This window comes from Corylus avellana, chromosome 8 (assembly GCF_965113065.1).
Source record: "Corylus avellana chromosome 8, dhCorAvel1.hap1.2, whole genome shotgun sequence".
Classification (NCBI taxonomy): domain Eukaryota; kingdom Viridiplantae; phylum Streptophyta; class Magnoliopsida; order Fagales; family Betulaceae; genus Corylus; species Corylus avellana.
The window spans coordinates 21,712,710-21,724,381 of NC_142497.1; the positions used below are offsets into that span (position 1 = coordinate 21,712,710).

Sequence of the window (11,672 nt, forward strand, 5' to 3'; positions counted from 1 at the left end):
TAGGAACTACCTCATTCTATAGGAATTATTAGTGAATTGTTCCACAATCTTAAGTGATAATTTAACATGATATATATTAGAGCCGGGATTATGAGTTCAAGCATTAACTCTACACTTTTATCTTTAATTTTCAAGTAAAATATTTCACTTATTATTTAATTCAACAAGTAAAAGAAGTATTAAAGTATTAATTTATCATATTCGCTTACCATTTCAGGATAAGTTGTTGGTAATGATGAAAGTAGGTCAAAATCACTTGTGCTTCATTTGAAGAACTATAACATCATGGGAATATTATTTTGTACTTCGTATACGTAGGAAGGAAAATGTTTGACTTGAACAGAACGTATGTCAAAGGAAATAAATTGATTGTCTTTGAAACCACTCTATAGTTTGTTCCAACCACTGGCTGTCCCTTCTAAAAATACCCATTTAATATATATCTTCTGATTCTCTTCTGTCTAAACTTAACTGCCGAGTTAATCTCCATCACCTACTCGACCAAACCTTTTCTCGCACCTACATTATAAGTAGGCACAATGGTTGCTTTGCTCAGCACATGCAAGAACACACTCAAGCAGCAGCTTTTAGGTTCACCAATTAAGCTTTCAAAGAGAGAAAGAGATAGAGAGAGAGAGAGGAAAATGGGTGTTTTTCTTCCTTCATCGCCCGCATTTCCAGGAGTCTTTCTATTCTTATTCATTACATTGTGTCTCATCCCTGAGCTTGCACTTGCAGGCATAACCAGGCACTACAAGTTTGATGTATGTTTTTGCATGCCTCTTGGCCACACATAAATTTAATTTAATTTTTATTTTTATTTTTTTGTTAACAGTTTTGAATTATTTTATGCAGATCGTATTGAAAAATGTAACACGACTGTGCCACAACAAGAGCATTGTGACAGTAAACGGGCAGTTTCCTGGGCCTCGCATTGTAGCTAGGGAGGGTGACAGCCTTCTTATCAAGGTGGTCAACCATGTCCACAACAATATCTCCATCCACTGGTAACATACTTTCTGCTTAAATCACTATTTATTCCAAAAAAATCAAGTTGACAAGAAATAATTTAGGACGGTGATGTAATTATGAAATTTATTTTAAAACAGGCATGGCATTCGACAGCTTCAAACTGGGTGGGCAGATGGGCCAGCATATGTAACACAATGTCCGATACAAACTAGCCAGAGATATGTTTACAACTTCACCGTTGTAGGCCAAAGAGGCACTCTTTTTTGGCACGCCCACATATCCTGGCTAAGATCAACCATCTATGGTCCTCTTATCATTCTTCCCAAGCGTGGCATTCCTTACCCATTTCCCAAACCCCACAAGGAAGTTCCCATCATATTCGGTACTCTCGACGATATGATTATTAGCTACACGTAGTTTAGTCTAATGTATTTTCCCTTTGATTATCCATATAATAATACAAACTTCAATTCAAAAAAACGTTTCAGGAGAGTGGTGGACTGTAGATACCGAGGCAGTAATTACCCAAGCCATGCAAACAGGAGGCGGCCCAAATGTTTCGGATGCGTACACAATTAATGGACTTCCAGGTCCACTGTATAATTGTTCTGCCAAAGGTAAACTTTCAAAATTAAGTAGTAATTTAATATAAGTAAATATTAAAACAAAGATTTTGAATTCGAACATTGTCTTTATAATTCACCTCCTATTATAACAGACACGTTCAAGCTGAAAGTGAAGCCTGGGAAGACCTATCTTCTCCGCCTGATCAACGCGGCACTCAATGACGAGCTTTTCTTCAGCATTGCAAACCACAGCCTCACAGTTGTTGAAGCCGATGCTGTTTATGTCAAACCTTTTGAGACCAACACAATTGTCATAACCCCGGGACAGACCACAAATGTTCTTCTAAACACCAAAGCCAAATTCCCAAACGCCACATTCTTCATGGCCGCTAGACCATATGTGACTGGCCTAGGCACTTTCGACAACTCCACTGTTGCAGGAATCATAGAATATGAATCTGATGAATTTCCACACAAAACCCTTTCCATTAGAAAGCTTCCACTCTTCAAACCCCTTCTTCCTCCTCTCAATGACACTTCCTCTGCAACAAATTTCTCAAACAAACTCCGTAGCTTAGCAAGTGCTCAATTCCCAGCAAATGTCCCTCAAAAAGTCGACAAACGCTTCTTCTTCACAGTAGGCCTTGGAACAATTCCCTGCCAACACAACAACCAAACATGCCAAGGGCCTAATGGAACAATGTTCTCTGCTTCTGTTAATAACATATCTTTTGCACTACCATCAACAGCCCTCCTCCAAGCCCACTTCTTTGGGCAATCTAAAGGAGTTTATTCTCCTGACTTTCCAAGCAGTCCCATATTTCCCTTTAATTACACGGGCACCCCACCAAACAACACAATGGTGAGCAATGGGACAAAGCTAGTAGTCTTGCCTTTTAACACTAGCGTGGAGCTTGTGATGCAGGACACAAGCATTCTTGGCGCTGAGAGCCACCCTCTCCACCTGCATGGCTTTAATTTCTTCGTTGTCGGGCAAGGTTTTGGGAACTTTGAACCGAATAACGACCCTGCGAAGTTCAATCTTGATGACCCTGTTGAAAGAAACACTGTGGGTATTCCTTCAGGAGGTTGGGTGGCTATCCGATTTCTAGCAGATAACCCAGGTGAGTAATTAAGAGCAACATAATATCAAATTTTTTCACTTATTATCAAGTATGAACTGTCACGTCTGTTTGTAAAGAATTTGCGATAAATGATGATGATGACAATTATGTGGCAACAGGGGTTTGGTTCATGCATTGCCACCTGGAGATCCACACCAGTTGGGGTTTAAGGATGGCTTGGGTGGTTCTAGATGGAAAGCTTCCGAATCAGAAGCTGCATCCTCCACCGGCAGATCTTCCAAAGTGTTGATCTTTTGAGTTACTTCTTGTTTCACTTCGACCAGAAACCGTGCCAATTTCTTCGGCATTTGACACGGGCTAATTGTATTCTTTGTTTATCCATGTGGACGTTGGGAAAGATAAAAGAGTGGACAATTTTTGTAACATTCAGATTTCTAATGTTGATCCGGCGGGAAGACCTTAATAATATTTTCAGGAGTACAAAATAATTACTATTCTCCAATTTCACTTGCTATATATATATATATATATATATATATATATATATATATATATATATCTGTGTGTGTATAGCATTTTCTCTTGGAATGTGAATCTTACTCTACCTTCCATACCACTATTATTATGGGCTCCCCACCAATCATAAGAGGCATAGTATTCTATTCTAGCCCCCTTTCTAATCGGTGCCATTCTGATAGGTGGTTTTTTTTTTTTTTTTTTAATTTATTTTTATTTATTTTTTACAGGGACCCTAACGTTGGTCCTATTGTCCAAAAGTATGCTTCATCAGTTATATCTAATACAATTATATGATACAAGTAGGAATGGTAATTTGTGTATGTGTGTTGGGTTTGGATCGATCGGGTCGCAACATGGATATAAGAATATGCGTGCAATGCATGTGTGTCAACCCTAACTCCCTTATTTAATTAAATGAGTCATACCTCTCAATCTTAACCAGTTAATTTCATGTTGGGTTCGTATTAGGTTCATCAGTTGTGTAAAAAAAATCAGCCATAAATAAATATCTCGCATGTCGGATTCGAGTAGTGTCAATGTATTTATATAAGACTATATAACTCAACCTTATTAATTCAATCTATTTACTTAAACAAGTCATACCCCTCAACCTTGAGTCACTAAATTGATATTAGGTTTATGTCGAATTCGCATGACAGCCCTAGATACAAGTGCATTATTTAGCAGCATTGTTGTTGGCAAACTAAGCTATGACACCCTTCAATTCCTGCAATGTAGTAAATTGTGACATTACTACTTTAAATAAATGATAAACTAAACAAGATTCATTTATTTAAATCAATGTTAAGCAATAATTGATAAGATAAATGAAGCAAGTAACATTGCAGGGAAGGCCAGACTGGCTTATCCTCCACAAAATATATTAAGATCCATTAGGTCATTGAAAATGAAACAAGCCCAATCAGATTAGAAGATTGGCTGAGATGGTGAGTGAATTACGTCGATGAAAGTGGGCAATTTAGATACAACTATTTTTGCATGGGAGATTTAAAATTGGGCATAAAAAGGTCGCATGCTTATCTTCCAGCATACGACATTTGATCAAGTCCTCTAGTATAGATGAAATAGTACGTGGATTACGTCAATGAAAAGCATATATCAGACAATTTAGAGCTAGTCCGTTTGATCATGCGATTAAGATTTCGCAAGTTAAAAGTGTATTTTTAAATAAAATTGTGAAAAATATCTCGTTTGGAAAAGCTTTTTTTATTTTTTATTTTTTATTTTTTATTTTTTATTTTTTTAAAATAGACCCCAAATACAACCATTTTTGTAAAGAGAATTAAAATTAGAAGCAAATGATCTTGACCAAGTCTGCTGGTATAGAATTTCTTCTCGTTTCTTTCCACAATGACCACTACTCCCAATGATATTTTAACAAAGCAACATTCGTTAAGTGGCTTTTAAAAAAAAAATTCAAGTGTTTGGGGGCAAGTATAAATTAGGTGAGGGTTCATGGTGAAAATTTTCAAATCTGATTAGTACTATTAGAGCCTATTTGGAATTGCGTTCGAGAAATAGAGTTTTTAAGTGGCCAAAAGCTTCATTTTTAAGCTTTTGCTAAAAGTGTTTTTTGGTCATTATTAGGCTTTTTGGACCCTTAAAAGCTTTTAATTTTTTTACCAAACGAATACGTTTTTCTTCAAACGGGCTTTTTGAGTATTAAAAGCATTTTTAGGCCCCTCAAACACAATTTCAAATAGGCTCTTAGTCGTCTTGAATTTTACTAATGTCCTGATGAGACTGAGATAGACAATGGTTCAGTCGTATTTAAGAGAGCACCTATAATTCTCACTTTTTTGCTCTCTTATCTGCAGTTTCCAATAGATAAGTGCTACTGATGCAGATTGCATAACCGTTAGTTTGTTTTATTTTCGAAACCGACTTTATATTATTATTTTATTAGGGTTAGGATTTTGGGAATCTTTATTTCGTTATATCTTAATGATGTTTGGATGCCGGATGTTCCTCTTGGCATTCAGCAGTGAAGCTCTTTGAAGCTCCTTGCTTTCCAAGGTTGAGTACCTTGACTGCAACACTTGTTTCATCCGGACCAAGTTTCCCTTTATAGACAACCAAAATGACCTGAACCAATCAAATTCCACACACAGAATCCACCGGTTGCATTGAGTAAGTCTTGAAAAGAAATCCTTTCATAAACGTGAAGAAGAAGCAGAAATACGGTTCCTCTTTGACTTTCTCAGCCAGCACAGGGAAATCAAAGACAACAATGTCAAGCAGAAAGCAGCTGCAATGCCCATTGCCAGTATCAACTTAAAAGCAACATGCTTTCTATGCTTGCATGTAGGCAACCGCAGCATTTGGGCCCCCCCACAAAGTCCTCTGTTGCCATACACTTCAATTGCAGTAGCATTCCTGAAGACCCCTTGCTCTGGCACCTCTCCCTCCAGATTGTTGAATGACAGCTCACCACCAAGCAGCTTGTAGCTGACATCCAGCGTCCCTAACTGGCTACAATTGGTCAAAGAACTCAGAAAACTCAAATCATCAAAGTTGTAAATAAGATTTTGTTTCATGAGTTCGCCTACTTGAGAGAGAAAGAGCAACAGTCGAGGTTTCTTAACTATTCATGAAAATATTAGCTAAAACTACAGCTAACAATATGTATCCGCCTCTAAAACAACTGCCGGATGGCAACATTTTGTTTTGCGTACGTTCTTGTTAAGAACAACCGTTGAGAAAGCTACATGCCAACGCAAACATCGCTTCATGCTTCAATCTTCTTGAACTTTTCATTTCAAAAATTTGAAATATGAATTACCTCATTCTATAGGAATTATTAGTGAATTGTTGCACAATCTTAAGTGATAATTTAACATGATATATATTAGAGCCGGGATCATGAGTTTGAACATTAACTCTACACTTTTATCTTTAATTTTCAATTAAAATATTTCACGTATTATTTAATTCAACAAGTAAAAGAAGTATTAAAGTATTAATTTATCATATGAGCTTACCATTTCAGGATAAGTTGTTGGTAATGATGAAAGTAGGTCAAAATCACTTGTGCTTCATTTGAAGAACTATAACATCATGGGAATATTATTTTGTACTTCGTATACGTAGGAAGGAAAATGTTTGACTTGAACAGAACGTATGTCAAAGGAAATAAATTGATTGTCTTTGAAACCACTCTATAGTTTGTTCTAACAACTGGCTGGCCCTTCTAAAAATACCCATTTAATATATATCTTCTGATTCTCTTCTGTCTAAACTTAATTGCCGAGTTAATCTCCATCACCTACTCGACCAAACCTTTTCTCGCACCTACATTATAAGTAGGCACAATGGTTGCTTTGCTCAGCACATGCAAGAACACACTCGAGCAGCAGCTTTTAGGTTCACCAATTAAGCTTTCAAAGAGAGAGAGAGAGGAAAATGGGTGTTTTTCTTCCTTCATCGCCAGCATTTCCAGGAGTCTTTCTATTCTTATTCATTACATTGTGTCTCATCCCTGAGCTTGCACTTGCAGGCATAACCAGGCACTACAAGTTTGATGTATGTTTTGCATGCCTCTTGGCCTCACATAAATTTAATTTGTTTTTTTTTTGGTTAAAATTTTCTTTTTGTTAACAGTTTTGAATTATTTTCTGCAGATTGTATTGAAAAATGTAACACGACTGTGCCACAACAAGAGCATTGTGACAGTAAACGGGCAATTTCCTGGGCCTCGCATTGTAGCTAGGGAGGGTGACAGCCTTCTTATCAAGGTGGTCAACCATGTCCCTAACAATATCTCCATTCACTGGTAACATACTTTCTGCTTAAATCACTATTTATTTCAAAAAAATTAAGTTGACAAGAAATAATTTAGGACGGTGATACAATTATGAAATTTATTTTAAAACAGGCATGGCATTCGACAACTTCAAACTGGGTGGGCAGATGGGCCAGCATATGTAACACAATGTCCGATACAAACTAGCCAAAGCTATGTTTACAACTTCACCATTGTAGGCCAAAGAGGCACTCTTTTCTGGCACGCCCACATATCCTGGCTAAGATCAACCGTCTATGGTCCTCTTATCATTCTTCCCAAGCGTGGCGTTCTTTACCCTTTTCCCAAACCCCACAAGGAAGTTCCCATCATATTCGGTACTCTTGACGATATGATTATTAGCTATACGTAGTTTAGTCATATGTATTTTCCCTTTGATTATCCATATAATAATACAAACTTCAATTCAAAAAAAAAAACGTTTCAGGAGAGTGGTGGAATGTAGATACAGAGGCAGTAATTACCCAAGCCATGCAAACAGGAGGCGGCCCAAATGTTTCGGATGCGTACACAATTAATGGACTTCCAGGGCTACTGTATAATTGTTCTGCCAAAGGTAAACTTTTAAAATAAGTAGTAATTTAATATAAGTAAATATTAAAACAAAGATTTTGAATTCGAACATTGTCTTCATAATTTACCTCATGTTATAACAGACACGTTCAAGCTGAAAGTGAAGCCTGGGAAGACCTATCTTCTCCGCCTGATCAACGCTGCACTCAATGACGAGCTTTTCTTCAGCATTGCAAACCACAGCCTCACAGTTGTTGAAACCGATGCCGTTTATGTCAAACCTTTTGAGACCAACACAATTGTCATAACCCCGGGACAGACCACAAATGTTCTTCTAAACACCAAAGCCAAATTCCCAAACGCCACATTCTTCATGGCCGCTAGACCATATGTGACTGGCCTAGGCACTTTCGACAACTCCACTGTTGCAGGAATCCTAGAATATGAATCTGATGAATTTCCACACAAAACCCTTTCCATTAGAAAACTTTCACTCTTCAAACCTGTTCTTCCTCCTCTCAATGACACTTCCTCTGCAACAAATTTCTCAAACAAACTCCGTAGCTTAGCAAGTGCTCAATTCCCAGCAAATGTCCCTCAAAAAGTCGACAAACGCTTCTTCTTCACAGTAGGCCTTGGAACAATCCCCTGCCAACACAACAACCAAACATGCCAAGGGCCTAATGGAACAATGTTCTCTGCTTCTGTTAATAACATATCTTTTGCACTCCCATCAACTGCCCTCCTCCAAGCCCACTTCTTTGGGCAATCTAAAGGAGTTTATTCTCCTGACTTTCCAAACAGTCCCATATTTCCCTTTAATTACACGGGCACCCCACCAAACAACACAATGGTGAGTAATGGGACAAAGCTAGTAGTCTTGCCTTTTAATACTAGCGTGGAGCTTGTGATGCAAGACACAAGCATTCTCGGCGCTGAGAGCCACCCTCTCCATTTGCATGGCTTTAATTTCTTTGTTGTCGGACAAGGTTTTGGGAACTTTGATCCGAATAACGACCCTGCAAAGTTCAATCTTAATGATCCTGTTGAAAGAAACACTGTGGGTATTCCTTCAGGAGGTTGGGTAGCTATCAGATTTCTAGCAGATAACCCAGGTGAGTAATTAAGGAAGAGCAACATAATATCAAATTTTTTTGCTTAAATCTTTTATCAATTATGAACTGTCATGTCTGGTTGTAAAGAATTTGCGATAAACGATGATGATGACAATTATGTGGCAACAGGGGTTTGGTTCATGCATTGCCACCTGGAGATCCACACCAGTTGGGGTTTAAGGATGGCTTGGGTGGTTCTAGATGGAAAGCTTCCCAATCAGAAGCTGCTTCCTCCACCGGCAGATCTTCCAAAGTGTTGATCTTTTGACTCGCTTCTTATTTCACTTCGAACAGAAACCATGCCGATTTCTTCGGCATTTGACACGGGCTGATTGTATTCAATAATTACTTTGTTTATCAATGTGAAGGTAGGGAAAGATAAAAAGAGTGGACAATTTTTGTAACATTCACATTTGTAACGTTGATCCGGAAGACCTTAATAATATTTTCATTGAGTACAAAATTATTAATTCTCCAATTTCACTTGCTATATATATATATATATGTGTGTAGCATTTTCTCTTGGAATTTGAAGGGTGAGCGTTTGAACCATATATACTCGTACCTTCCATACCACAATTATTATGGGCTCCCCAGTTGTGACGTGGACTTGATGAGCTACATGACCATATGTTTACCAATCATAAGACCCATAGATAATATTCTATTGAGATATGTTATAATCTAATAAAATCTCTATATTTTGTCCATCAAAATCCTAGGTGACAAAGTATCATTTGCCATTAACTTGGACCATGAGCCCTTTTACATCAACTTGGCAAATGACACTTTGTCACCTAGGATTTTGATAGGCAAAATGTGGGGGTTTTATTAGATTTTAGCATTTCTCTATTCTATTCTAACCCTCTTTCCGATCGGTGCCACTTCAATAGCTTTTTTTTATTATTATTTTTTTTACAGGAACCCCATCGTTGGTCCTGTTGTCCAAAAATATGCGTCTACATTTATATTTGATACAATTATATGATAGAAGTAGGGATGATAATTTGTGTTTGTGTGTAGAGTGTAATTACTTAAGTTACTTGATCATTGTTGGGGGAATGCTTATAGAAATTCGGGTGCATCTAGGGAGCGAAGTTGTTCTTGGCCTTTTCTGATCATTTTCATTTTAATTGAAACGTTGAAACGGAGAGGAGCCATTTCAGATCCTCTTAGCGGTGCCGCACATTTTTCATTTTGTCGGGTTGGATTTTCTTTTTGAAGTAATGCAATCTCATATAAAGTAATAATATTAAACATCAGTGATTAATATAATAATCATGATTCAAATTTAGAGGCTTAAATTCTTAGGTTAAGGTGGTCTTACTTGGATACTCTTTCCAAACAAATGGTATTATAGAAATAAAGAGATGGATAATCATGCTTAATAAATTGATGGTTTGACACTTTGACAGGGCAAATTAATGTAAACTCAATCCCAGTTTCATGTTTCATGCAGTTGAGTCTGTTGACTTCTATGATGTGATGGAAAAGAGCAATCCGCCACAAGCAATACAAGTAATCCCCATACTGAATAAAAAAAAAAAAGTAACGTATTAATTAATTAGACTTTAGGTTGAAAGGCAGACAACAATTTGATTAATGCTGTCTTGTTTTTTCTTCTTACTATGTTTTTTTTTTCTTTCCTCCTTTTGAGTGATGTTTTTTCTTGGTCATGATAACTCACGCATGTGCCCATTTTATTATGTGTGTAAATGGATTAGACCAAATCAAGAATTTCTTATCCTTAACTGTATTGGGTTATTCAAGTTTAAGAAAATTACTGGGATAGTACAACTTTGATTATATTTCTTTTACAAATATTAAACACAAGTGTCACATGGCACAATATCAATAAAAAATTATTCAATAAAATTTGAGAAATAAATTAACTTTTCACGTGTTGTTATGTCCATTTGTGAAAAACTTGTAGTAAAGCATAGTAGTACTAGTAGGGCTCCAAATTATTATAAAGATAGAATTAATTTGAGGGCATTGCACTTGAACTAAAAAATAAAATAAAAAACAACATGTACTTTCGGGCATTTCTTTTTGTGGGATTTTATATGCTCCTCTGCTTCACTTTTCCTTGTTCTGTAAATTTGTGGGATTTTAATGTTCTTTGGGAGCTTGAAACGATCGAGAACCAAGTGTCATCACTCAAAAAAAAAATTAAAAAAAATGAGTCATTACTTCAAACAAAAGCAACTTAACTCGAGATTTATATTATTCGATCAAATGTTGCCATTTTCAAATATTCATTCAAATAATATTTTAGAAAAATGTTGTACGTACCATATAGCATTTTCATTTGCGTACTGCATGGGATCTTTCAAGAATTGAATCAATGTATCCATTCCCATTTTAAGTCACACTATGGTTTAACCTGACCCAATAAATTTATTTCCCTTTTTTTTTTTTGAAAATATCTCTCCGAATCTGGCTTACATGCTGTTATTTTAATAACAGTATATATACTGTAGTTTAATCAACGGTCAAGATTGAATCTTAAAATTGACTTACTTTTAAAAGTTTTTAATAGGAGAAAGAAAATGAAGAGAAACTTTGAGAAATTCAATCTTGACCGTTGATTAAACTACAACATACATGTTATTTTAATACAGCATACATGCTTTTATTTTAATAACAGCATGTAATTCGGGTCCCTCTCTCTATAATATATACGAGAATTCATTTTTTATATTATTTTTGTTTTCCAATATATACAACTTTTGCATAGTCACTTTTATATGTAACTTTGATAATTTAAAGTTTCTATTCATTATAAAAATAAATAAATGAAAATGAGTTGCCCTCAATTAATGTAAACCAATACGACATGCTAATCAGTAGTAATCACCCTCTTCAACTAATATTTTCTTTCCAATAACCTTCCAAACTGATGGGCAAGTATATTGTGACCATTGGATCATATCCTTCTTCACTTGTTTATTAATTAAATCCTAATTAATTACACAAACATATATATATATATATATATATATATATATATATATATATATATATATATATATATATATATAAACCTATGCTAAGATTCATATATTAATTTTATAAT

At 36.0% G+C, this 11,672-nt stretch overlaps 2 protein-coding genes across 2 annotated transcripts; both read left to right on the plus strand.

The window, feature by feature from the left end:
* Positions 1-584: 584 nt before the first annotated feature.
* On the plus strand, positions 585-3,069 carry LOC132163660 (laccase-17-like). The gene is made up of 6 exons (XM_059574029.2): positions 585-764; positions 856-1,007; positions 1,110-1,354; positions 1,461-1,589; positions 1,691-2,662; positions 2,782-3,069. Exons 1-6 carry the CDS (start codon positions 645-647, stop codon positions 2,910-2,912), a joined length of 1,749 nt encoding a protein of 582 aa, XP_059430012.2. The 5' UTR covers positions 585-644; the 3' UTR covers positions 2,913-3,069.
* A 3,448-nt stretch (positions 3,070-6,517) lies between these two features.
* LOC132163895 (laccase-17-like) lies at positions 6,518-8,988 on the plus strand. Its single transcript, XM_059574272.2, has 6 exons — positions 6,518-6,685; positions 6,784-6,935; positions 7,038-7,282; positions 7,393-7,521; positions 7,622-8,593; positions 8,723-8,988. Exons 1-6 carry the CDS (start codon positions 6,566-6,568, stop codon positions 8,851-8,853), a joined length of 1,749 nt encoding a protein of 582 aa, XP_059430255.2. The 5' UTR covers positions 6,518-6,565; the 3' UTR covers positions 8,854-8,988.
* The last annotated feature ends 2,684 nt before the right edge of the window (positions 8,989-11,672 follow it).

Bases quoted from the DNA above. Each gene is read 5' to 3' on its own strand.
- LOC132163895 (XM_059574272.2), top strand. From the start codon at position 6,566: ATGGGTGTTTTTCTTCCTTCATCGCCAGCATTTCCAGGAGTCTTTCTA. The intron at 7,522-7,621 runs GTAAACTTTTAA...ATGTTATAACAG, and splicing joins GTATAATTGTTCTGCCAAAG to ACACGTTCAAGCTGAAAGTG. The intron at 8,594-8,722 runs GTGAGTAATTAA...ATGTGGCAACAG, and splicing joins ATTTCTAGCAGATAACCCAG to GGGTTTGGTTCATGCATTGC.
- LOC132163660 (XM_059574029.2), top strand. From the start codon at position 645: ATGGGTGTTTTTCTTCCTTCATCGCCCGCATTTCCAGGAGTCTTTCTA. The intron at 765-855 runs GTATGTTTTTGC...TATTTTATGCAG, and splicing joins CCAGGCACTACAAGTTTGAT to ATCGTATTGAAAAATGTAAC. The intron at 1,590-1,690 runs GTAAACTTTCAA...CTATTATAACAG, and splicing joins GTATAATTGTTCTGCCAAAG to ACACGTTCAAGCTGAAAGTG.